The sequence below is a fragment of the Coturnix japonica genome, chromosome 5 (assembly GCF_054131305.1).
Source record: "Coturnix japonica strain WE chromosome 5, WE-NBRP24, whole genome shotgun sequence".
Lineage (NCBI taxonomy): Eukaryota > Metazoa > Chordata > Aves > Galliformes > Phasianidae > Coturnix > Coturnix japonica.
This window is the reverse complement of record NC_140667.1, coordinates 47,976,028-48,001,895: the sequence shown is the minus strand read 5'-3', so window position 1 is coordinate 48,001,895 and position 25,868 is coordinate 47,976,028. Positions and strand designations below refer to the sequence as shown.

General features: G+C 43.7%; 1 protein-coding gene across 21 annotated transcripts in view; it reads left to right on the top strand.

Annotated features, from left to right (window-relative positions):
- The first annotated feature begins 6,077 nt into the window (after positions 1-6,077).
- LOC107315372 (exocyst complex component 3-like protein 2) overlaps positions 6,078-25,868 on the top strand; it is a 48,154-nt gene continuing 28,363 nt past the window's right edge. For 7 of the 21 annotated variants that reach the window (XR_014946802.1, XR_014946803.1, XR_014946804.1 and 4 more), the window contains exons 1-5: positions 6,078-8,115; positions 21,253-21,367; positions 22,218-22,526; positions 23,544-24,138; positions 25,104-25,212. Coding sequence is in view for 16 of the 21 variants with exons in the window: in XM_085549481.1 (XP_085405607.1) it covers positions 22,247-22,526; positions 23,544-24,138; positions 25,104-25,212 (984 nt within the window). In the remaining 5 variants the exon portion in view is untranslated. Of the gene's footprint in view, positions 8,116-21,252; positions 21,368-22,217; positions 22,527-23,543; positions 24,139-24,230; positions 24,377-25,101; positions 25,213-25,868 lie in introns of those variants that run through there. The other 14 variants (XM_085549475.1, XM_085549476.1, XM_085549474.1 and 11 more) reach the window with 8 other exon arrangements.

Below are 25,868 nucleotides of genomic sequence, written 5' to 3'. Positions count from 1 at the left end.
AGCTCACTGTGATGTTTTGAAGAGTAGGGGCGGCTTCTGAGGGCGTTGTTCCATCCAAATCTAAGGCGGGCAGAGCATCCTAACTCCATCTTGTTTGCTTGCTGGGATGCTCTTTCCTAAGCAACAGTTTTCTATGACCTACTGATATATCTGGAAAAACTAGCAAGCTTCTGAAACAGATGAGCAATACTCATTCATGTGTACTGCGAGAAGGGCTAAAGTCTATTACCATGTGGTGCTGTCAGATTCCTGACCAGTGAATGTTCCTCAGTGACAGCCTGTTTAAAGTATGAATATTCTAACAAAACCACTGAGAAACTGTACAACTCTTTGGGGTTGGCAGCTCCCCCGTGTCATCAGGCACACGTCTCTGGGTTTTAAGCAGTGCATGTCTTCAGCAGTGCATTAGAAAAGTGGTCTCACTCTCTTTGCTGTCTGGAATAACGTGATATTTCACCATGGTGAAAATTTCAAGATACTTTTTAACATGAGTGTGTGATTTGCTTGTTATTTTCACTCTTCTTGATCTCTCAATACTGTACTTCTACTTTTGGCATGGCACTTGTTTGGTCTGTGGGAGAAGTCTGTTGGGAATTTTACAGTTAGTAGTTGTTTGGATGGAAGGATAAAATAAAGTATTCTTTTGAGCAAATCAAACCAGACTGTCTGTGTTGAAATTGGCATATAAACAAAGGCCAACTCACATGAATGAAAAGTGCAAATGGGATGGAAGTTCAGTCAGGAGCTGAAATCAACACAGTTTGGAGGTCTGTGATAAAGAGGTGCCCCCAACTTGTTGAGCTTTCTTTGTGTGTCAGCAGTGTTGTGTGATAGGGATTGGAGAAACCAGGTACTCCCGGTTTGGCCACGTAGCAGCTTTGGCTGCAGGCATAACTGGCAAACACCGGCATTATCCAGCAGTTGCATGCTTGTGGTTGACAAATCTGGCTGCTGACAGAATTGGATGTGGAAGATAAGGAGTCCTTAAGGAAAAGAGCTGCCAGCTGAAAACATGCTGTCAGAGCTGCCTGCCTTGTTCACTGTGCCCAGTAGCAAGCACTGCGTTTATCTTTCTGTGCTACTTGTCACAGTCAGCCTGCAGACATCAAAATCTATGCATGTGAGTTAATTCTCTCTTCCAGTAGCATTTCGGTGATTTACACTTTCATTTCCATTTCATAAAAAGAATTGCCAGGTCCTCTCCAGATGTTGTGTGCTTTGCCAGCATCTCCATATACATATTGTTGGTTGTGCTTTTTTTTTGGCTTGTGAAGGTCTGACAACCAGTGCTGTGATTATCAGCAGATAGAATCATAGAATCATTAAGGATGGAAAAGACCTCTAAATTCATCTACTTCAACCCCAACCCATCCCCACCATGCCCACTGATCAGGTCCACGTGCCACGTCTCCATCCATGGTTCTTGAACGTCTCCATGGGTGGTGATTCCACCACCTCCCTGGGCAGCTGTACCAATGCATCACCACTCCTTCTGAGAAGTTGTTCCTAATATCCAACCTGAACCTCCCCTGGCTCAACTTAAGGCTGTTACCTCTCACCCTATCGCTATTGCATGGGGGAAGAGGCTGACCCCCACCTCATTACAGCCTCCTGTCAAGGAGTTGTAGAGCATTATAAGGTCACAGAATCACAGAATCACAGAATGACCCGGGTTGGAAGGGACCTCAAGGATCATGTAGTTCCAACCCCCCTGCCTGGCAGGGCCACCAAACATACACCTTTACTAGATCAGGTTGCCCAGGGCCCCGTCCAACCTGGTCTTGAACACCTCCAAGGACGGGGCATCCACAACCTCCCTGGGCAGCCTGTTCCAGGACCTAACCACTCTCCTAGTGAAGAACTTTCCCCTAACATCCAACCTAAATCTTCCCTCTTTCAACTTAAAACCATTTCCCCTAGTCCTGCTATTGTCAGCCCTTTCCAAGAGTTTACTCCACTCCTGGGAGTAAGTTTCCTTCAGGTATTGAAAGGCTGGAAAGAGGTCACCCTGCAACCTTCTCTTCTCCAGGCTGAACAAACCCAACTCCCTCAGCCTGTCCTCATAGGACTTGTGCTCCAGGCCCATCACAGCTTTGTTGTTCCTCTCTGGATGCACTCCAGAGCTTTGATATCTTTCTTGTAGTGAGGGGCCCAAAATGTTGACTCTTAAGTAGCAAAGAAAATATAGAGTGTTTAGAGTTTCCTACTGGCTTTCCACCATTCCTTGGAGGTGTGTGTTGTTGCCTCTGATTTTGAGATTCTATCTCCAGAACATCTTTCTTTGGAGACCTTAAGGTTCTCAATTCCTTTCTCTTGTGTGCAAAAACATGTGGCTACTGAACTGTTTTTAGGGGTCTGCACTACAGCTAGCATCTTGCTTTGCTGATCTCTTCTTCTCATTCAAGCATGGAGGAGTGTCTTGAAAAACAACACGAGGACATTGCTGGGAGAGCTGGAGTTTGGAGGCAGCACTGTGGCCCTGCTAGTGATTGTGTGTGTGCTTTTGCTGACAGATCTAGCAGAGGAGGAGGTGTCCCTGGTGTTTGTGCTGTAAGCAAAAGAAGGTTCTGCTTTAAAGGCAAAGGAGAGCTTTACTTTCTAGAACCAAACCTTTTGTTTGTCAAGGAGAGCAGTCATGTATTTGGGAACAAACAGCTAGAGAGACATGACAGACATTTTTTGGTCTCCAATGTCTGATTTTATTTCCCTTAAAGATTTACGTGTATTGTAACGTCAAAGGTATTTGCAGGGCACTGCAGGCTGGATAATGCTGAATTTGTGGGTTGCAATTTAGAATTTGCTGTTTGTTTGGTGTGTTTTGCCTTGAGTTTGAGTACAGCTGGTGCAGCTGCTTAATAAAAATACAGGGATTACCTTTTGTCAGGGAGCAATTAATGCATGACTACCATGAGGTGCCAAAGTCTTGAATGCTCCAGTGGTTTGCAGCTCTAATATTTATATTATGAATGCACATTATTTGCCAAACAGAAAAAAAATAAGAAAAAAAGAAAAGAAAGAAAACAGAAGCAGAAACTTTGTTCTGCAGTTTGTACATGCCAAGTATTTTGTATGCCTGGGCTATTACATAAACTAGTAACAATACCAAAAGAGATGATAACACACACTGTCACCAACCGTGTCTCACCATGCCCAGCCACCCATGTCTCACATACCCGAGTGTTGCTGGACTTGGAAGTACCCAATGGCTTCAGGAACAGATAGATGGAACTGAAGGTGCTCACAGACATCTTGCTTGTTTAAGAAACCAGGCTGAAAATACCCTTGAATACCTACTTCAAACATGGTGTTGATTGTAGAGCTCAGGGTGATTTTATTGACATAATGTAGGTTTTTCTTTTTGAAAACAAGCCAGGGGACACACCGAAAGCAGGACTTTCATACGGGAATGATACTGCCTTGAACTGTTTTTCACAGTCAGGTTTGGAAAGCTCTTAGAACGCTGTTACGTCAGTGAATGTTCAAATGCACAATAGAAGTGGAATTTTGCCTTGAAGAAATAGGAAAATAAAAATAAAAATCTTGTCTATATTGCTCATTTGGGAGCTTTTAACCCAAAGTAGTTATAGGAAATGATCTTCCAAAACATTTCCTGAAATGGGTGTTCTCATTCTCACAGAGCTGAAGGGATATGAAATAAATGCTTGTTAAATGGTTTGAGATTTGTATCTTTGTCCACATTCACATCTAGGAAACTGTAGCATCAACAGCTCGGTTCGGGTCGGTGGTGACTGTGAACATTTTGGTGCTGTAATTCTATCAGGACCTGATTTTAGGATTCCAGAATCATTGTGCACATATTAGAGAGCTCATTAGAGTAAGGCATTATTCATCCCTAGGGAGTCTGGTTTATTCTCTCCCTAGTGCCCTTGATGTGCCAGCTAAGCATTTTTTGCATTAGTAGTTTTAAGCACAGTAATATTTCTGCATCAGTGCCTGACGTAGCCATGGAGCAATTGAATAAGCTGTAATTTGCTGCTGTGCAGTTCTCCCTGGATTTCTGTATTTGTTACACCTTCCTTGCACTAGCCTTGGAAAATGGCATTTATGAAAGCCACCCACTCTACCTCCTGTAAATGAAGAGATGCTCAGGTGGAACACACTGGCTGTTTTCAGTGTTGTTTTGCTGCACCGCAACCGGAGTTTGTTTTTAATCATTCTCATGAATGATTTACTGCTCTCTTTCTATCATGTTACTTTTTCATTGTTGCCTCCAGCAGGCAAAAGGCTTTCAAAGTGTTCTTTAGGGCTTAATGTATTGTTTGTCCTAGATATTGGGCATGACTTATTCAGAAATGTGTAATAAATACACAGCTCCACTCGTTGCTGCTTGTTTGCTCAGTAGACAGATTAGTGGATGACTTGGTGATGGCTGAATACTCAGCTCAGAATGGTTCCCCATTCTGGATTAAGTTGTGGAGTGTGTGTGAATTCAGGTGGGATCTCTAAGGTCAGTTATCAATGTGAGCTTTTTCAGGTCCACGGAGTTGAACTGGTTTATACCATGGGATGATTTCCCTATTTAACTCAGCGTTTTTACTAGCAGTCTCTTTGTTCACTCACCCTCATAAGATACAACTTTTGTATCTGAAGATAAATACCTGTGAATGCTTATTTTTACCTTGTGAGCGGCCAGTTCTCTTGGCTACTAGTGCCTGCTGTGGCTAAAGAAGGCTTTTATTTTCCCTGCCTATTTGTTTTCCTGGTGTGCTGAGACAAGGAGTGCAGTGACACGGAGTTTTGATAGTTCAGCCTATCTGCTGTGATGGCAACTGCCGGTGAGAATTTGCACTCTGGATAATGTTTAGTAGCATTCACTTGATAAAACTCCTTTTTGCTTTATAGATAACTAATGCTGAATCTCAGCAGCAGTGCTGTTCCCATAGAATCCTGCAGTGAGCAGCTGATTCATCCACATGAAGCTTCCAGTGCCATCCTTTGCAGATCCAACAGTCCCATTGCTTTCTCTGCAGAGCCCTGAGCAGCGAGTCCCACTGCATTCTGTAACCTGGGACGTGTTCAGGTGGAACAAGTGTTCAGGAGTGAACAATTTGGCCCATGCAGCTGGTCTGACAGTGTGCTAATTCTGGTGCATGGTGCGGCATATGCTATGACGCGTGCAGACAGATCGCTCACAGTTTGCTCAATTCCTGGAGCAGCAGGGAAACAGGCAAAGTAGCAGTGGGTGCCAAGTCACAATCTGCTAGCTAGATTGCTTGAGAATCAGCCCAGACCTCCTTGTCCACTGCTACAGAGTGAACTGCTCTCTAACATTCTCTGTTTCCTTACCAAAGGTCCTAAAGAGGCAGCTCTGTAGCTTTGGGTTGTGCCAGATTTGCCTGCTGTGATCCAGATCCACGGTGTTGTGTTTTCTGTAGTGACTCTAACCTGAACACGGCTGCTTAGAGGTCTTTGGAAAACGTAGCGCCGGGGAGGTCAGTCTCTGTGCATACATGGACTTTGGGCAGGACTATTGCACCACAGGCTGTGCAATATATTCTTCCAACAAAGCCGTTAACAAGAATGAGTGAAGCAAAGGAGAGCTATTAGTCATGGGTTTCCCATAGCAATCTCTTCAATGGGCTGTTGGCTGCTGGGTGCTTCGCAAGAAAGAAGGAAAAATATTTGATTAAATAAAGTCATTTTACTGAGCCTTTACTCAGAACCAGCTAAACATGATCCATTCACTCTTACTGCTTTGGAAAGCTTAGCATGCATCAGTTGTACAAGAGAGCTATGCCAGAGCTGTGAAAAACCCTGCATGTCTTAACTACTCTCCTTCTTGCACCCTTCTTATTTCCCACTTATGTTAATCGTCTCAATCTTTTTATTGGTTCTGTCAGTGCTCACAGTCCAGGCTAAAGCATTAAGGACAGACAGCAGGGTTCTGTTCTTAAATCCTGCTTTGAAAACCAAACCTCTTTATAATACAGCTCTGGAAGAAACCCCTCTGTTTATTTTGATTTGCCTTTTGGCTGTCCCTGGATGTCCAGTCATTGGTCAGGACCTCACTGGCTGAGTCCCAGCACACAGCAATTTGCAGCTACGTGTAAGTGACTTCAGTTCATTTTGGCCATATCTCTGCAGCGTTCCCCAGAGCCAGCCATCTGCGTTTCAGCTGATCAGGGTGCAAGCTGAACTCTGACTTGTCTAGCTCAGCCTGCCAAGAAAAGCATTAGCTAAGCAGAAACAGCGTGTAGCTGAGGGCAAAGGTGAGAATGTATTAAGTATTCACATCTTGACACAGAAAGGATGCAGCTACAATCAAAATAGGGGAAAGGGGACCGGGCATACGCACAGCCACCTTATGTGACCCAGGAGTGTGTGCCACACTGCTTACTGAGAAAGGCTTCTTTGTGTATTGCACCTGCCTGCTTTGGCTGAGATGCAGAACAAATGCAAGAAACCCATCTATGTGGCCTTGATGACATTTTTCTGCTTCTTGGCACTGCTTTGCTGTGCTCAGAAAGGCCTTGAATGTGTTAGATTACATGTACCTCTCTGCTCCAGCCAGAGATGTTTGTGCAGCTGACTTTGCAGTTCCTCTTTCCCCAGCGTGTAGCCTAGAGGGTAGGGAGGGTGTCTGAATGCTGCAGCACCTTTCTGAAAAGAGAATTCACTGTCAAATCACAGCTGGGAAACAGAATAAAGGGGCTGAAATTCTTCAACTGTTTTTATGAAGGGCTGGGAAGCAGAGGTGGGAGGGAGACCGGCTGCCTGATTCCTTATCGTGTAGCCTGACACTCTTTTTCTTGCTGACCTCTTCCTTTTTAGATTAGAGTTTGGCCACATGACCTGCATTTCTGGATGCTACCTTGAACATCACTGATGCAAGCCTTGCTCAAGCAGAAATCCTGCTGTGTCCATGAGTAGCCCTGAAAGAGACAGGACATCATTTCTTATCAGTCTTACAGGGAATGGTCTTATCAGAGTTCTTCAACTTCAGCTGGATTTGCACAGTCATTTCCTGTTCTGATGAAGTTTTGCCACTTAGATATATTCTGATATATTCTGTCTATTGCATACCCCCTCAATGCACTCTGTGGGCTGTTCAAATGGTCTTGGCTTCCAGTAACAAATAGACTTCTTTTCATACTGTTTTTCATATCTGTTTCTGCAGTGGCAAAGTGATTGGACTACACTCCTTGAGGCTGTGGGTCTGAACATTAGAGATGGTACTGGTCCTACAGATCCTTACATTTTGACAGCATTGGAAAGACTGAATTTACAGCTTGACTTCTATATCTACCAAATGTCCATTGCACAAAGCAGTTTTCTGGAGTGACTGGCCCCGATTATTGATTCAGCTGTATTTGGTGGGGTTGTTTTGTGGGAAAAAGTCTCTTCCTGGTCCTGCAGTGAACACAGGTCCAGCCAGGAAACAGCTTGAGCTTTGGCATAAGGTACTGCAGTCCTTCAGCAGTCCTGGCTGCTGATAGCGAGAGACAGTTCTAGCAACAGAGACTATTTGGAGTATAATGTTTATTTCCTTTAGTTACCCCTTGCTTTGGCGTCTATCAAAGACAACATCTGAGCCTGCTGACATGGCAGTAGCTTTGGTCACTTGAAAATTTGGGACTCGGTGGGCTTAAAACAACTCCCTTTGCTTGGGAAGACTGAGATGAGCCCCATGTGTCAGCTCCAGTCCCTTGTCTTAGTGGTTCTGACTGCGGAGTTTTAAAAGTTAAACAAGTCTTTTCTCTTTAGATCCTCTTCTTTCTTTCTTTTTCTTTGCTATCACATTCATTCTCATTCCAGCTTCCTAAGGGGAAAACCAAATGCTATTTGCAGTTCACGGCTGCACACTACATTTATTTTCTCGGTGCTTTTTTTTCAGTCTATGAACCCAGCCAACTAACTTCTTATCAGTATGACAGGCTGGGACTGTTGTCCTGGTGACCAGACTAGTTGCACTATCATCACGTACAGAAGGCAGCATACCTGTGGGTGTAGCTGTGTGTGCACATGATATGATAGTAAAGTCACTTGGATACATGAAAATAAGATCCAGGTTGTGGTTTATCTATGTGAAAGATGAAGCAAAACCAAAATGGAGAACCATGCAAAGTTAATAACTGCAAAAGATGAAATGAGAATGTGAGTAGGAGTTGCAAATGCTCAGTTCTTCTCGGCATCTGGTCTGTGTACCAGCCATGTAGTGCATTTGTATTTGAGAGCTGCCTGCCCGCCAGCCTGCTGTCTCTTTGCCTTTTTGTCTTTTTCTACCCCTCCCACATTTCTCTCATTTCTTAGGTTTATGGATGTGTAAAAGAATAATGCTAGTAACACCTCTGAGTCACGCTTTTCACCCAAGCACACTATTCTTAATCCATTCGTATACACATTCCTGAAGAAAATCAACTCCAACTCACCAGTTACTGATCTAGGTGAGTTATCAGATTGATTTGGTGGTGCGCTGTCATAGATGAGCTCCTAGAGTGCTAGAAAAAAGACCTGCTTTGAATGGCATACAATCCAAATGGAAGACAGAGGACAACAGATGGAAGGAGACGGATAAGGGAGCACAAAGAGACAGTGAGACGTCATTACTCAGCACATAGGCAATGGTGTCAGCACACCAGCTGCCTCACAATTTGGAAAGTTTTGCAGGCTACGCAGCATGTTCTTGTATTAGTGTAGTGGTACCTTCTGGTTCACTTAGATACTGGCAGCTTTCAGTCTTCACAGATAATGTGGGTTGGGGCAACCAACATAAAACCAGGTCCTGGCTTGGAGCTTACTAGGGGATAAGAGCATGTTCAGGTCCTTTGCCTGCTGGTTTCTGTGCAAAGGAAGGGCAGCCTTGTTGGACTCCCAGGTGGGACTTGGCCTTGAGGCTTGTGCACCCTATGTTGTATGTCACTGTGTCGTAGCTGTGGTTGCTGCAGGGAGGAAGTTTCCAGTTAATCCCAAACCCAGTTAATCTCCCATGGCTAATTGAGAGCTGAATAGGGTTGGTTTACTGTAAAAGCTTGCCTTTCTGAATACTTATTACCAGGTATACCTCCACAGACGCCATCAGAGTCCCGCACTAAACCCAAGGGGTATGTTAGTCAACAACATGACTCAGCCCCATGGCAGGGCTCCCAGTGGGAGATAGCACATCTGCTGGCTGCAGGATCACAGCCCTGCTGACTAAAAGGGAGAGGTTTAAGGATGCTGTGGGATGGAGCTTCTGCCATGTAAAATTCACGGTGCTCGCGGGGCATCTTAAATAAAACATTACTCTCCCTGAAAAAGACATGACGTCTTCATTTTGTGCTTCAAAAAAAAGCAAAGAGAGGATATCTAAAGAATGAGAAGAAGGGAATATAGGGCTGTCGTGTGTGTTCCAGTCTGACATGACCCTGAATCTGCTCTTACAATAATTCTGCACTGGAATGACCCACACATATTGCCCATGAGGAACTGTAGTAGCAAGGGCAATGTTGCTTTGGCTTAGAAGAGGACTCATGCTTTCTGATGAGCAGAAAAAAATCAGCTGCATTTCTCACCTCTGCAGTAGTTTCTTCTTCTGAAGTACCTCCTTGAACTTCAGTAGCATAGTGCATGGTGCTGCTGGGTAACAGAGCAGAAGTGGACCAGCTCTCTTGCCATGGGACAGCTGATAACATGGTTCACCTTACACTTCTGCTTTTTGTTTACCTGTCCGTCTATGCCCATTGTCCTGCACTCTTTAGTATTTCTTCTGTTACTCAAATCATCAGTTTTCCTTGTGGTGCTCATAACTTCCCCAGGTATTGTGTATTACTGAAAGTTCAAAGGGACTTGTGAAATTCCTGTGTGCCTTGAGGTAGTAAGGCACGATGATATGGCCCTTCCTCTGTAACATGAGTTCTTCTTTTCATGCCAAGCCTGATTAAGAAGAAGCTATTGTTTGTTCTTGGTACAAAAGGCTCTTGAGATAAATGGGAATCTGGCACCAATAACAAGCTGCGTAATTTCAGGAGGGGAACTGAAATAACTGGAAAGCAGGTTTTGCTATTAATGAGAGCAATGAATAATTGTGGCCTGCAGTTCTTTTTCAAGGCAGGATTAATCCACTGGTTTTAACACTGAGGTATAAAGTAATGTGTTAGTGGCTGAAAAAGTACGTTTTCTTTTTGTACGTATTAATCCCAAAAGAGCAGAGTTACAGAAAATTCAATGCAACTTATGTTTGTATCCTGTAAGGTTATTGCCCGAATCACACAATTGCTCTGGCTAAGGAAGATAAGCATATGGCTTGAAGAAATAAAAGCTGAGTTTGTCAACTGATTGGTTTCATCTGGTGCACTGGCCAGTTTCAGACGCATTTGACAGGTGGAATAATATGAAATATGAAAGTTCTGAAAAATTTTGTCAAAATTGGAAGAGAGAGACACAATTCACTGCCCACAATTAGGAAATGCCTGATTCAGAAGACAGCAGCCAGCAAGCACTTCTGTTCTGCTCAGCCATTCAGCCTGCTCCTAGCTCCGCGTCGCATACAACATGTTACAGGTGATAGGTAGTGGAAGTGACCCACATGTGAGTCTTATGTGAGAGCGCAGGGAAAAGGAATGGAAAGTCTGATGTAAAAGAAGTCAAGTTTATGATTTTTATCCAAACCCATTGGTTTTCCTGGGATTAGTGTTAGAATGATATGGCATTGCAGCGTGATGCATAGACAGCCAACCAGCCAGCTTGTGCTGGCCAGGCCTTTTCAGCAAGTTTGCAGGATACATCCCATGTTCTTAAAACACCCCAGAGCATCCTGCGTGTGATTCTTACTCACCACTCCTGAAACACAGATCTGAGTTCCCAAGCTGTGCTGTGCTCAGGATGGCATAGCAACACATCTGCATTTTCTCATTCATCGTGTGGAGGGCGCAGCTTGTGCGACCTTATCTACAGTGAATGCCTAATGCTCCGTGACAGCTTGGTCTTTACTTGAGAAGGAAATGTTATTTGTAGTTTAGAATTTGAATTGGATCCGGCCCATTCATCTTTCATCCTACATCATTTCTTTTGAAGTTGTTTCTTTTTGGAGGAGTCACCACAACAGGACTTGCTCGCTCAGGAAGGCAGGCTGCCTATGATGCAAGCACCAGAGCTTGGGATGAATTAGAAAGGACAGATGAAAGCAGTTTTTCCAAAGCTGAGTGTATGCAGCGTGTTGGTGGAAGTGTCTAACTGTGGGGCCTGCAGTACTCTGTTGGCTATGTTCATCATGTGGTTTCTGCCTTGTAGGCGTATGTGCCGACTGGTTGTTGCATGATGATTCCTCACTTAGAGAATCTGGGGAAATTCAGAGCTTTAATTTTGAACGCAGTGTTGGAGACATCCTGGTAATAGAAATAGCTACCTGAATCCCCTCACTTTCATTCCAACACCAGGCAGTTTTTCTTATTTATTCTATGATTCCATGAAAATTAGAGTGACTTTTGTTTCCAAGGAAGAAAGTAGTTTTGAATGCTTGTGGATGAATGGTCCAGCATATAATGCAAGAAGGCAGTGATTGATACCTGCCTCTGCAAGTCACTGCAGAGCAAGATGCCAGCCCTTGGGTTGCCATGTCTGTGGTGTCCCTGCCATGGAAACTTCCCATCTGAGCGACTGCTGCATGCAAAAATGACCTGGGCAGTTCTAAAAAGGTATACACAGGAATTTCCTAGTTCCAAACATGTCATAACCTTTCCTGTATTGTATTACTTTAGGCTGATGAAGAGGCACTGAAGTATGGCGGTTACATAAATGCAGGTGCTTATTATGGTTACAACATGTAAACAAGCTACATGTGAACAAAGGCCAGTGCACAGGACTGCATAGTCTTGATATTTTAATTAGCTGTTTTCCTGATGATGAAAACATGTTTGAGATGATTCAGGTGACAGGAAGACCTTTAAGTGTAAATAGGCATGAAAAGCAAGAGCTGACTCAGAATGTTTTAGTTTATAGTCAAAAAGCAACAAAGCTCAGGGAGGGTTGTGCTGATTTTGATTCAGTCAGGCTACACGGAGTGAGAGCAGTAACAAAGAATAAAGCAAAAGCAAATTCTTATTCATAAAGAATAGGGAAAAAAAAAAAGATGTTAGTACTGAATATAAAGCAATTGCCCAAAGTGCGAAAGGTCAGAAAGTCAAGCCAAACCAAAAGACCTGCCAATAAATGTTTGGTCCATAGAATTAGGAGCAGCAAGGGTAATGGTCAAAGTATATTAGATTAGCAACGGCTCTGAGAAATGATAACATTTCCAGATATCATCGCCAGATGGAACTGTCAATAGACATTTCAGTACTGCAGGGAAAAAAAAACAACACACCCAAACCAAAAGTGTTAAATAAAACTTTCTATTTCTTAATGAGAGAAAAATTGTAGACTCCCAGAGTCATAGAATCATTAAGGGTGGAAAAGACCTCCCAGCTCATCCAGTTCAACCCCAGCCCATCCCACCGTGCCCACTGACCACATCCCTCAGTGCCACATCTTCATGGTTCTTCAACACCTCCAGGGATGGTGACTCTACCACCTCCCTGGGCAGCCTGTGCCAATGCATTAAGAAAAAAGCCAGAGAACAGAGGCATATAGCAATGCACTAAAATCCTCTCCATCTAACAGCAGTTCAGGATATGCTAAATAATGCCTGCTAAAGCCAGATGCCTTAAATTAGCAATAATAATAGATTACATCAGCAATGTTTGGAAGACTAACCAGGTTTCTGAGCTGTTAAGCCAGGCGTTTTAAATGCCTTGAGACACTCGTAAATTGTGCACTCGTAAATTGTGTTTCTTTACTAGAAGGGTGGTTAGGTCCTGGAACAGGCTGCCCAGTGAGGTTGTGGATGCCCCATCCTTGGAGGTGTTCAAGACCAGGTTGGACGGGGCCCTGGGCAACCTGATCTAGTAAATGTGTATGTTTAGTGGCCCTGCCAGGCAGGGGGGTTGGAACTACATGATCCTTGAGGTCCCTTCCAACCCGGGTCATTCTGTGATTCTGTGATTCTGTGTGCAGAGCTGGAGAATCCTTTTTAAAAGTATTGACAGGACACTGGGGTAATTTGGTGATTGATCTCAGATACAGCTAGACAGTCCATACAGACCTGATTAATAAAGAATTCAAGAGAATGTGAGAGAAGCAGTGCCAATTAATATAGGATTGCAAGGTTGGATGGTAAAGCAATCAGTAGGTTGGCACAAAAGACCTCCTGTTTCTGCTCCATCTCCTTGTCTCTCACTGCCTGCATCCCTCCCTTGCCTTTCGTAGCCTCTCAGTGCACTTGTCTGCTTTGCTTTGCTCATGTGCTTTGTTGCAGAGCCTGCTCAGGCACGTGAACTGCAAGGTCTCCTGATTTAGTCTGACTTTGCCTTTTAAAAAAGAGGCCAGAGATCTCAGCAACAAACCCAAAGAACAGCAAACCACTCCAAATATGACAGACAGGAAAACACACAGTGGACCTTTCGGTGCTTTCAGAAATAAAAGTCAGACGATCACATGGTCCTCTAAAAATAACACCCGTAGTGAGTGTTTCGGTAGGAATAATACTGACCTAGTTTGCATGTCAGCTGCGTGCGAAAAATAAGATGGGGAGGGAAACCGAATTGCCTCGTGATATTTGCAATTGTTGAACCAGATCTGATTGGAGAGGTGGTTAATTAGATGCTACATTCTCATCTCCATCGCTCCTCTGGGGTCTCTGGGAAGAGGGGGAAGGGGGTGGCTGCTGTCAGGATGGTCTGTCTGATGCTGATGATCCCTTAACATATCCACTATTTTTCCCTTCTCTCGTGATGAGCGATACGTGAATTTCTGACTCTCTGAACAGCCTCGGTGCAGGAAAAGACTTCAATTCAAGCAGAGAATCTAGGTCAGCTGTTCATAAGAACAGATCAAGCCCTCACTGAGCAGAGTGGATGGGCCTTGAGCAGGACTTGCTTGGTTTCTGGGCTGCTTTTGTGCACAAGCAGCTCCTCACATTGACAGGCGTTTTGTGGGCAGCAGCTCTAGCTCCCTGTCAGCAAGTGAGGTGCAGGCAGGACTGATTCAGTGCACCACAGTGGAAAATCGATAGTATGAAATATTAATGGTGATATTAAAAAAAAACAACAATAAAAATCTAAGATGAGGTACTCAGTAATAAAGATCTGTACCCATGTCCAAGAGGATCTGGCTTATGAGATAATGCATTACAAGGACTGGGCTTAAATTTGGTCCCTGATTCTGCACCTATAAATAACTGCTCTTACATATGGCATCTAATTACTCAATTGTATATGCAGATTAGATAGTCATTTACATGCTGTCGTCAGTGACAGCAACTAATAGCACTGGCAGTTATTTCCAGGCTCATATGGGAATGCCAAAGGTTTTAAATATCAGTTGGTACCTGCTATACATACCAATATCTCTCCCCATCTCTTCCCTTCAAATAGGTTGGAATAAATATCACAAGGTACATCTGTTCCCTAGAAGAAGTTGTACTGCTCTATTATTCTCTATATTTTGTGTATGAATACAGTCCAGCTTGGAATTCTGATACATCTGTATTGTGTCTTCTCTGAAACAGTGAAGCAAGAATAGAGAAGATGTTAATATACTTTTTCTCAGTCATGCTAATACATGCAAAGGTGGGAGGCAATTGAATGCATGAAGGATTCATGTCCCACTCTGTGCAAAGTGTGATTCACTGCTGTTTTGATCCAGAAGATATCCTACAGCGCTTTGGTTTTCCCTTTGTACAGATCTCAATGGCTGTACCCAGGGTAGGGTTAGTAGGAATCAGATCTAGGGCCCTGTTCATCTTCTCCCCACCAACAAATCAGTGCCATCTTCTTTTTCCTGATGTAAAACAGTTTCTGAGCATGAAAGCTTATATTTTGCTGGCATTTTGTCCACTGTTGTTATATTTAACTGTGAACAGTGTGGTAACAACCAAGGACACCTCAGTGAGCACGTAACCACTATTGGGCCTGGAACCTCAACATTAAAAACTTAGGAAGAAAATACCACTTAAACAACATTCATTCAAGCAAACAAGCTCCTCACATCTGCCTTAAAATGAAACAATTTTATGCTGAATCAAGATTGGGTGCATTAATTTCTTTAATGCAATTTCTGCAACTTTCAGATGTCAAAGGCTCTGAGATATTTATTGTTAATTGTTATGTAGCCATGGAGCACATAAACACCACTCCAGCTTGACTTCCTGCTCACCAAACAGATGGGCTAACAGGCGAAATTTTTTCTTTGAAACTAAAGGAAATGGTCATGTCCTTAAAATGCTTTGTTGGAATGCGGCCTTGATGCTGTTTTATTCACTGAATACCAGGAGTCCAATAACATGTGCTGGAGATCTAAGGTCACAGAGCTACAGACTACATTTCTTCAGGATAGATTAAAAATGCTGATTCTTTTCAAAATGTTCTCGATAGTTTAGAAGGATCCTTGCAACTTATCAGACTGTGGTTCCTTGAGGACCCCTCTAGCAAGCAATGGATGCTGGTGGTGCTTTTGCAGTGAGTGCTGCTCGTGTGGGTTCGTGTTTATGGATCTTTATACTGCACTCTCTCTGCTTTGCTGAGAAGTAAGAAGCACAGAAGGATGGGATACACTCTGACACTGGCAGCATCACAAATGCCTTTCCTTTTCCTTTCCTGAGCCTGTATCTCCTGCCCCTTCCTGCCCCCAAATTCTTGCCCACCCCTTGTTGTGTCCATATTTCTTTCCTGTGGGAGGACAAGGGGTCAGAAAAAGTTGAGGACTCACAGGGGCTCCACCTCACGTAGCAATGCTGAATTTTCTAAGGCCATGGCTCTAAATGCTTTTCTGTTTTTGGAAGGAACACTGTGGTGCAGTGTAAATGTTTTATCACAGTGCATTTGGGAGGCCTGCTTTATTCAGCCTGAACTCATGCTGATGAAAATTTAATGCTCCTCTTTGTGCTCATGCAGACTTCATCCACAGTGTATTTTACTGAAATGATATCAGAGGATGATTAACTCTCTCTTAGGACCCTCATGGGCTCCTGCTGCCATTGCAAACCTATTGCAATATCTTGCCTAAGTTCAGTAGCATAGAGCTGTAAGAAGAGATTGCAGAAATCTTTTAGAGCTGATGTTTTTGCAATGTGACATGCCATCTTGGTTGTTATGATGAGCTAGTAGATAAACAAGCTCTGTGCCCAGTGTGGGATAGGAATGGAATTCTTATACAGACTGCCCAGGAGGGGAAATGAGAATGCTAGATGCTGAACAGCTCTGAAAACATGAAAATCAAACAACTCCTTTGGCAAGATAGAGACTTTCATATTCTGTAGTCGGTGCAGGTGTGTGGGGTGTTCCTGTCTCTGCAGCCAGGGATGCTTGATGAATGTTAAGGATGGAGGAAGAGATGGATGAGATTTGATCCTGAGTTAATATGAAGTTGCGCACATCTCCTATGTGACAGGCTTCAGGATGTTCAGGAAACTAGTCTGTAGTTATGATTTTTAGCCTCCAGATGGTGTCTAACAGATGTTCCTGTGGAGCCGTGTCAGTGCAATGCTGGTGAAACACTGGAGTCTGGAAATAATAGAATCACTGGCCTCTTGTGGCAGCAGGAAAAACAGGCGAATGAGTTTGGAGTGTGGAAAGTGAATTTTCAGTCCCCAACCTCTGCTCATGCTGCTCTGCACAGGGCTGTGGGTGAGCATCCCTGAATCATTTACTGCTGGCGTGAATCTGTGGATCTATACAAAAATGCACAGAGGAAGCCTGTCAGTCAAAGCCAAATAAAAAGGTTCAAATAAAGTCATTTTAGGATTGCTTCTGTCCAAATGGAGGCGGAATATTCATACTCCAAACTTCTAGAAAGAGAAACACCTCTGGATAGAATCATGGAACATCTTGATAAGAGACACAGTTATTGTGAGATTCTATAATAGACCACCCAGCCAGAATGTTGACACCAATGAATTATTCTTTAAGGAACTATGAGAGACATCTAGATCTACTCCCCTTATCCTTATGAAGGACTTCAACCCCTTAAGGGGGACTTGCTGGGTGTTAAATGGGAACATCACACAGCTGACACAAACAGGTCCAGGAGATTCCTAAAACACTCTGATGGCAACTTCCTGATAAAGGTACTAAGGGAGCCAACGAGGAAAGGTGCCCTCCTACATCCATTGCCTAGGAGCATCTGGTGTGTGGGGTGGCAATTGGTGGCCATCTTGGCCACAGTGCCCATAAAGTGGTCAAATTTAACATCTTTGGCAATAGGAGAAAAACTGGCACCAAAACCTCAACCCTGGATATGAGGAGAGCAGATTTTAATCTGTTCAGGGAACAGCTGTAAGGTGGGAAACTGCTTTTGAAGGCATTTCTGTCAGTGCTGGTTGCTTTCTAAGTACCATCTTCTGAGAACACAGGAGCAATTCCAAAATGCTGAAAGCATAGACTGAAGTGTGCTTGTGCCCTTCAGGCTGATGCTAACACTGGCCTTCTCTGACCAGATCTGTTGGCCCTCTCCTCTCCCCACGTCCCTGCAGGTGTTGGTGCCACTCTAAGGGTGACAGCCTTCCATCTTTCCACGCTAGTAATGCAAAACCAGCCACTGGCCTCTGCACACGAGGTGTAAGGGAACATGGAATCTGCACCACGCTCCTCCCTGTACCTGCTATTTCTGCACAGCCAAATATAACCAAACTGCAAACAGAGCCTGAAGGTCTGTCTTAGGGTAAGAAAGCTAGCAAGTTTGCTTTGAAATGTGCTGTTATCCCAGCATTTGTTTGAACCTAGGCACTCATTTCATGGTCTTCAGGAACAAACTGTTTTTAACCCAGCATTTATTCTGCCCTATGCATAAATCTTTCTCCTTCTTTCACTGAAGAAAAGCAAAAGGAAGTTGCAATCACTGCAGTGTTTTACTTCTTGCTGGAGTCTGTGGGGAAAAAGTCAGGGTATAAGAATTCCCAGCTTGGTACCAGTTTCTTTACTGAAAAGGAAATTAGCACCTCTGGAAGCACTGCTTTATTATTCTCCTGCTGTGTGCATTGGGTATTATTAATGCAGAGATTTTTAGGGTCCTAGACCTATTGCTAGGCTTTCTATAGTTCATCTTTAAAATCTGAAAGATTGTGAGATTTATCATTATATGTCAAAAGGGGAAACATCTTCCATAAAACAACGCTTGTTTCATTCTAATAAAAAACAGAATGAGGCAAAATCCCCAGGAATTAGATGAAAATGTTTCAAATGAACTGCAAATGAGGTTACTAATTAAGTGAAAATCAAGGTCGGTTTGGAATCAAGTCCTCACCATAATGAGTAAAATACATGCAGTGCAAACTGTATGTCAAAAGTGTTTTATTTCAGTGTTATGGGCAGAGGAAAGTGCTGCTTTCAGTTCTCTGGGTTGAACTTATTCTCAGGCCCTCAACAGTTTTTCTTAAGAGCACAAAATTGCTGAGACCATGGAGCTTTCCTGTTTGCCAGTCAGTTCATCCATCTCTCCCCTCCTGACAAAATGAACACATCTAATTTCAGTCCAGTCTGAAGCCGGAGAGAATCTGCGACTGACTTCTGGAAAACGTGATGAAAATCAGTGGCTGAGCTGGGAAGAGAAATGCAGGTGGATGCCCTCAGTAAAAGGAAGGAAGAATATTTGTCCTTTCCCTTTGACCAGCAGCTCTTCTGCTTCCTTGGGGTACCCCAAACCTCATGGAAGAAGGGGGTCCAGCCTGTGGGAAGGAAGCACTGCAGAAAGCAGCTTTGTTCCATCTGTTGCTATGGGGAAGGTTGCTTGTATTAAATATTTCTGTTGCTTTGTTTACTTGAGCATATATACAAGTTAGCTAGGGAGTAAACAGAGAATGTAGTGAGCAACCAAGTCAAGGAAACCATGGCTATGAACCTTCAGAGGGAGCTGCTGGGTGGAGTCTCCGATGTCTTGTAAAGGCCGTGTCCATGATGTGCTTATTTTCCTTAGCAGGATCATTAAGGGTATCTCCTCAGCCATGCGTTGTCAAGAAGGGTGTAAAGATGTGCTAGTTGTGCCAGCCACTCTCTCATTAGGTCGCATTCAGCATTGTTGCTGCTGAAATCAAAGATGCAGTGTGTGTGTGGTGGAGCACACTGTCGGGCTACAGCACCTTCAGGAAGTGCTTTTGCATGAATTTATGCCCTATGGAGCCACCATGTTTTTATTATCACCATTAATATTCTTTTGGGCCAGCTTTAATGCCTTTGGTTTAGGATGGTGGACAGTACCAGCATATTCTGGAAACAATATGATGAAATCAGTTGGATTTCTCTCTCTCTCTCTTTCAATACTGCAGATCCAGCTTGCCTGTCAGGACTCAAGTGTACTTTATACAACAGATGCTACTGAGCACAAAGTTACCATTGTATTTGCCTCACTGAGGTCATGTGGAATCCTTACAAAGTGAGCAGGAACATCATTACATTGCTGGGACTGTGATAGGAATGTAACTCTTGCAAAGCAGTTTCACTTGAAGTGCTAATAGCCTGACTTCATCTGATCAGCTTATAGACCAAACTCCGACTGTTCAAATCAGGAACACAGACCACATATTATAAGGAAGTTGCATCTATATAGGCAAAAACAATGGGAAGCAGCAAGATAAGGAGCTAAGTCAACAGAGAAACTATGTAAGAGTTTATCTGAGATATTCACTTGTTTGGGGAAGGCTCCTGAAGACAAAAGAGTTACAGATCTTCCAAGATAGAAAGACTCACTAATGTGGGCTTTTCCAGGAACCCCACACAAAAGGGAGGAATCCTGAATACTGGGGACTTTTCCAGAGGACAAATTTGTTCTCTTTAACAGTGAGCAATGCAAGAGGAAGGGCAAGAGAATGACTCCTCTAGAGAACATCGTGCTGTGGATAAATAGAGGCACTGAGAACCTGGAACAAAGAAAGGGAGTGCTGGCTTTTGAGGAAGAAGAAGGTCACGAAGTGCACCTGACAAAAGAGATTGTCCAGAAGCAGAACTGTGCTAGTTACACCGCTGTGTCCTTGTGGTTTACTCTTCCCAGCCCTTCTGCTTTGAAGGCCTACCCTTTGGTGGGCAGGTTAGATGCCCATGAAATAGAGAATGAAGGGAGAAGTGAAATGCAGAGTGCCTGGATTCCCTTGTCAAAAACAATTGCTTTGAACAGCAAGCAATTTCTTAGCATTATGTTAACGCTTATTGAAAGACCTCTTGTTCCAGTGTTATGTTGACAAGTTTCAGCTCCTCTGCTGTAAACATGGAGCTTCCCCAAGGTTCTGCACTGTATTCACCATTTGTGCACTGCAGAGAATCATGCCTGCAGGACTGGCACTTTGACATTCAATTTCCTTCTATAAAGGAATCAAAGGCAATGATTTCTGTTAGAGCTGGTCCTGTTGGAAAAGGCCAGTGAAGTGGAAAATAAACACATTGTGTTGGAATTTTCATGGGAAAATATTGCTGAAGGGTTTCAGCATGCTTGGGATGCTTCTTTTCTGTACTAACACTGATTGCGTCTTGCGTTAGTATACATTGCAGCTCTAACATTACAAAGGAAACACTTTAACTTCATTGAAATAAAAAGCAAGATCCAAATGGAAAATGTCAAATCAGAATGTAGATAAAACTGCCAGTTTCTGACTTATTCACCATCAGGGAAACACTGCATTTTGCAACCTCGATATTTCCTACTGGCAACACTTCAAACGTATGACCACTACATGATTTTCTGTTTATTCTTCTAAATGAAGTATGTCTGTTTCCTCCTCCCTAATGCTGCTAATGACTCTGTGATAACATGCTGGTGGAATTAAGTGCTGACCAGAACAACATAATATTTACTTGGTTTCCAAGTAGAAAACTGGTAGAACTTTACAGTCATGAAAATGTAGAAAATCTTGGAAGAAGCTGCAGATGTTAAACCCAGAAGGACAGCTGCATATATTCTGATTCATCTGGATGCTGTGTGGAATATATAGCCCTTAAATTCACACCCTCCAAAAATCATTCTTGAGCAGTGTTTGGTTTCCACTGCAAACTGCTTGTAGTAGCTAAGACAAGACTCTGTCCTCAGCTAATGAAAATCTTCAAGTTCTCAGTTCCATTTTTACAATAATGGAATGGAAAAATAAAACCAATTTGCAATGATCTAGCAAACAGAGCGTGGGAAGGATAGCATTTCTGCTTACAGCTAAGTGTATTGTCTTTCACGCAGCAGTGCTGAGGCTTTTAAAAAGCTGTTTTGAACACGAACTCCTGGAGTTAAATGACCTTTTCCTTGCAGGAATTTGTTCTGAGGATTATGGATCAGAACCTCCAATAGTGCAGGACCTGGCAATATGAACCTTGTAGTGAGCGGGCATATATCTGCTTTGTCTTCTCTGCAGGTTGCCATAATGGTATGCAAGTTATATCATAGAATCATTAAATATATCACCAATAAAAAGACTTCCAAGGTCACCCAGCCCACCCCCACCATGCCCACTAACCACATCCCTCAGTGCCAATGCATCTCCATGAATGCTTCCCTGGGCAGCCTGTGCCAATGCATTACCACTCCTGAGAAGAAGCTTTTCCTAATATCCACCCTGAAAGTTATATATGTGCATATATAAATGCAAATATGTGCAGTCGCTGGAAAACTGTTAAATCCAGAAGCTTGAGATCACTCTTATCTTCTCCAAATAGTGCTGCTGAAACAAGAATATCTTCACATCCCCTCTATGAGTTTGCACCTCTCTTGGCTAACACTGGGTTTTTTGAGAGTTGGGGAAGATCCTGGCTCCAATGCAAGGAGGGATTTCCTCACTGCAGAACAATTCAGGCACAGCTAGTGCATGCAGTGTGTGTGAAATGTGATGCATGCCTCACAGAAACTTAATAATAAACTCTATTAAGCTGATAAGGTTGTCATTGGCATCATTGTAGCAATGCAGGGGTATTTAAATCATTCAGAACATGGTGAAAATTCCACCGGCTTTTCCCCATCGTTTTGGTTAGATTGTGTACGGGGTTTTTGACATAATTTTCCCGAGGCAGAGAGATTACATAACAGGGCTGGCAGCCTGTAAACATTCCCTCAGTCATCGCAGGCAGGAAACAGGTTCCATTTCTTAGAAATCAAGTGGAGGTTGTAACCGCCCAGAAGAAAATCAGTAGATAAATGACTTCGCTGGGAAATCAGTGCTGAATTTGTACCTGAAACATCTCCATGCTCAGAAGAGTTTTAACATCTTTTTTTTCTGATAGTATTTCCAGTATCCAAATCTGTCTGCGTCATGAAGAAGATAAATCATTCCTACAGAGCCTTGGTGGGAAGAGGCCACAAGTGGGAGAAAGGGGCTGGGGAGAAGGCAAAGATGCTTCCCAAGGCCAAGGAGAGAGAGAAGCAGGAAACAAAGTTGGTAGAAAAACTGAAAAGCTTGGTTGGCAACGTGGTAGAGACTGTTCCTAATGGGCAAAAGGCAGCTGTAAAGAAAGATAAAAGCAAAAATGAGGCAGAAAAATTGCTGGAAATGGAAACAAACAGGAAAGAAGAGGAGAGAGAGATGCCTGCAGGTAACCTTGAAGTTTGCTCTCATCCCAGTCCCAGACCTTCTCAGCTTCCTCCAGCCCCGCAGACTTTTTGTTACTTTCTGGAACAGGGCCTTTAAGTTTTCCTTCTCACTATCCTTCACTTTAATTGATTGTCCTTTATGAGCTGTACACTTTGAGAAGGTTTTGTGACTCACTTTCCCTAAGCTTCATGCACACGTCTCTTTGCTGCTCTTATTTTATCTCTACAAAGACTCCTGATATATCTTGGGGAAAAAAAAGGATGATGTACGTTTGACTTATACCCTGTAGGGTGTGACTGTGCTGCTCTTCCACAGAGTTGTGCATGGATTTTAACTGGATGAAGGAAACTTTTCCTATTTGCTGTGTGTACTGAGGGCAGGAGTGCAGCTTGCCCATTGCTTTGCTGGAGATCCTTGCATTAACCTTTCCCCATTTTGTGTCATGTTCTTCCCTTCAGACGTTTGATTTAACCCTAACTCCATAAAGGAGTTATTTCATAGAGGAAAATTAGTATACATGCAAAAGACTGTTAAGCAAATACTCTTTCATTTTTCACTTGACACACACCCAAAGCAGTTTTCTGATTCCAGTGACTGCAGTGCTTCATCCTGCTAGGCTTTCTATGCAGAAGGCAGAGGATTCCTACTAGCCTTGACTTTGAGCTCTGTGCTCTTTCAGATGTTCTTTCTGTAATTCCTTTGCTCCGTACAAAAAAGGTGCTTCCCTTAGAGAAGGGTTATCATGAATAAACCTGTATTGCCCACAAAAGCAGGTCTGCTGGGATGGCCATGGCAAGCTGCTGCAGACAGCAGCTCAGTGAGCCTAAGGGAGAAAAGAAGAGATAAAAAGGAAAGAGCTTGAAAGTGAGAGCTGCTTGTGCTGAACCTGAAATGAGGACATTTTAAGTAGAGTGAGGAATTTCGGGGTAGCCATAAACTCCATACTTCAATATGTGGGTGTTAAAGTGATAGAGGTGTGAACAAGCATCAAGCTGAGCTGTTATTCTCTCTATTGCAGAGGAAATAATCTGTGGATTCATTGAGCAAGGAAATTTTTCTCAAGCTTGCTGTCATATTTCTCATCTGGAGCAGTCTGGAAATGGTGATGTGGGAAACTCTGAGTCACTTTACACTCTCCTGGCTGAACGAATGTGGTCTGCTGTGAGAAAAGCACTTGGTGGGAGTGATGGGATGCTCCTGCAGCCTTTGCAGTCAGTGGGTGAATCGCTGCAGTGGCAGAAGCAGAAGAAAGAGGAGAGGCTTAGCAGTAAGCAAGGGATGGAGCCGGCTTCCACCTGGCACCCAAACTTCTGGGAGAAAGATCTGGAGAAAGAACTAACGCAGTACTGGACAGCCCAGATTTCCCCCTTTATTCCCACTGGTGATGCAGATGAGTCTGCACTAAAACAGCATCTGAGTCAGCTGGAAACAACATTCCTCCTCAACCTGGAGCATAGAAGTGGTGCCTTCAAAGAAGCAGGACTGCTCATCCCCTACACACGGTGCTGCCATGCTTCCTTGTCCTCTCACCTTTCTGCCCTTACTGACAGTGAGCACTGTACCTTCAGCCAAGGGCTCTTAGTTTATGAATGGTGCCTGGAAGCATACAAAAGGTATGTCTGGAGGACATTCTGTGGACTACTGTTGTTTGCTGGGCCCTCTCATTGCTTATCTGGCTTGCGGGCTGACAAATTGTTTCCATTTTTCCTTCATTAGTTTTCAGGCCATGTGAAAAAATACAGCAGAAGAGCTGCATACCTGGCCCAGTGTGAACTCAAAGCCTTGCCCTGAGAATGCTTTGTAGCTGTCACTGAAGCCTGAACCTACTTAGCTTTTCCGCTATTTCTTTGTGTATGGTGATGGTAGAGGAGATGTTTGATTTTCTGTATTCATGTTTGCTTTGCTACTTAACAGCATTAGTCTAGAAACACAATCACAGAATGGGTTGGGTTGGAAAGGTCCTTAAAGCCCACTCAGTTACAAACCCCTGCTGTGGGCTGGCTGCCCCCTACCAGCTCAGGCTGCCCAGGGCCCCATCCAATCCAGCTTTGGGCACCTCCAGAGATGGTGCACCCAGAGAATCTAATTATGTCCCATTAGTTTTCAGACTTTTTGGCTTATTTGGTTGCTTCCATGCAAACCTAGAGTTTCTCTGTTCTTTGTATAATTGCTCTCATAATGGTCAGCTGCTAATCAGTTCCTCAGCTGGGCTCCTGAAGGAGGGAGGTGGTGTGATGGGTCATATATATGGGAGATGTGAGGTCAGGACGCATCCCTCTTGCTGCTGCTTGTTTTTCAGTAAGATTAATGGGTTGCTGAAATGATAAAAACATGCGTTCTGAGTTTCTTCTGCAAGAGGTCTAATTGAATAGCAAGTGTAGGAAGGAGGAAAATTAAAAAAAATAAATAATAGGAAAAGGGCATGAAAAGGATCATTGAACATGTTGGGGCTGTGCCAGTATTAATGAGCACTGCTGGGTGTTTGTTGCATGCCCTATGAGTCCCCAGCATAGAGGAGGGAGTGCCAGGTAGGAGGTTGAATCAGATGGGAGACTCAACTCTTGCCTTCTACATGCAGGGGCAGTGGGACGCAGCTGGGACCCAGGCAGAGCTTCCAGCACAGTGATGTGCAGAGTCTCATGTGGATTATTCTGAAGACAGAAGAAAAGTTACTTGCAGTCGCCCGGGTAAGGACTCAGTTATTGAGGATACTAGATTTGCTTGATATGTGGACCCCCTCACAGCCCTCTCCAGCCTTCTGGATTGACACTGCTGAGGCTAGAACAAAGATTACTTCCAGACCCCAGTGCCTTTTTGACTCAGCTAATGCCCAAATGCAGGACCAGAAGTTACTGCCCTCCTCTTCCCCCTCCCCATGAGCAGAGTGTTGTATCACACTAGGGATAGTGCTCTATATTGCAGTTTTCCTTAAGTGCCATTCCCCCTGTAGCCCTAAGGTAGTAATAAACATGGGAGCAGAGGCACCAGCTGGTGATAATATCCTTAAAAGCTACTGATTTCAGTGCTTGAATCTGAGCCTCTTCATGGGCTGTTTTAAATCGTCACCCTGGGGAAGACCATGTGATCCTAAGGGCTTATTTTAGCACTCATTTCAAGGAAGGAAATGACTACAGACATGGTAGTGCTAATGAAGTTGTCTCAGAGCGTGACATTGAGTCACTGACAAACTCTCAGAGCTGCTAACAGTGACGGAGAATTGAACTCTTTATTTTTTTCCCCCTAGTGTCGTGACTGGGGGAAGCTCTATAAGCACAGGCATTCTGCCTTCTGGGCACACCATCCACTGAGCAGGCTCACCTAGATCTGGCAGTGGCTATAAATG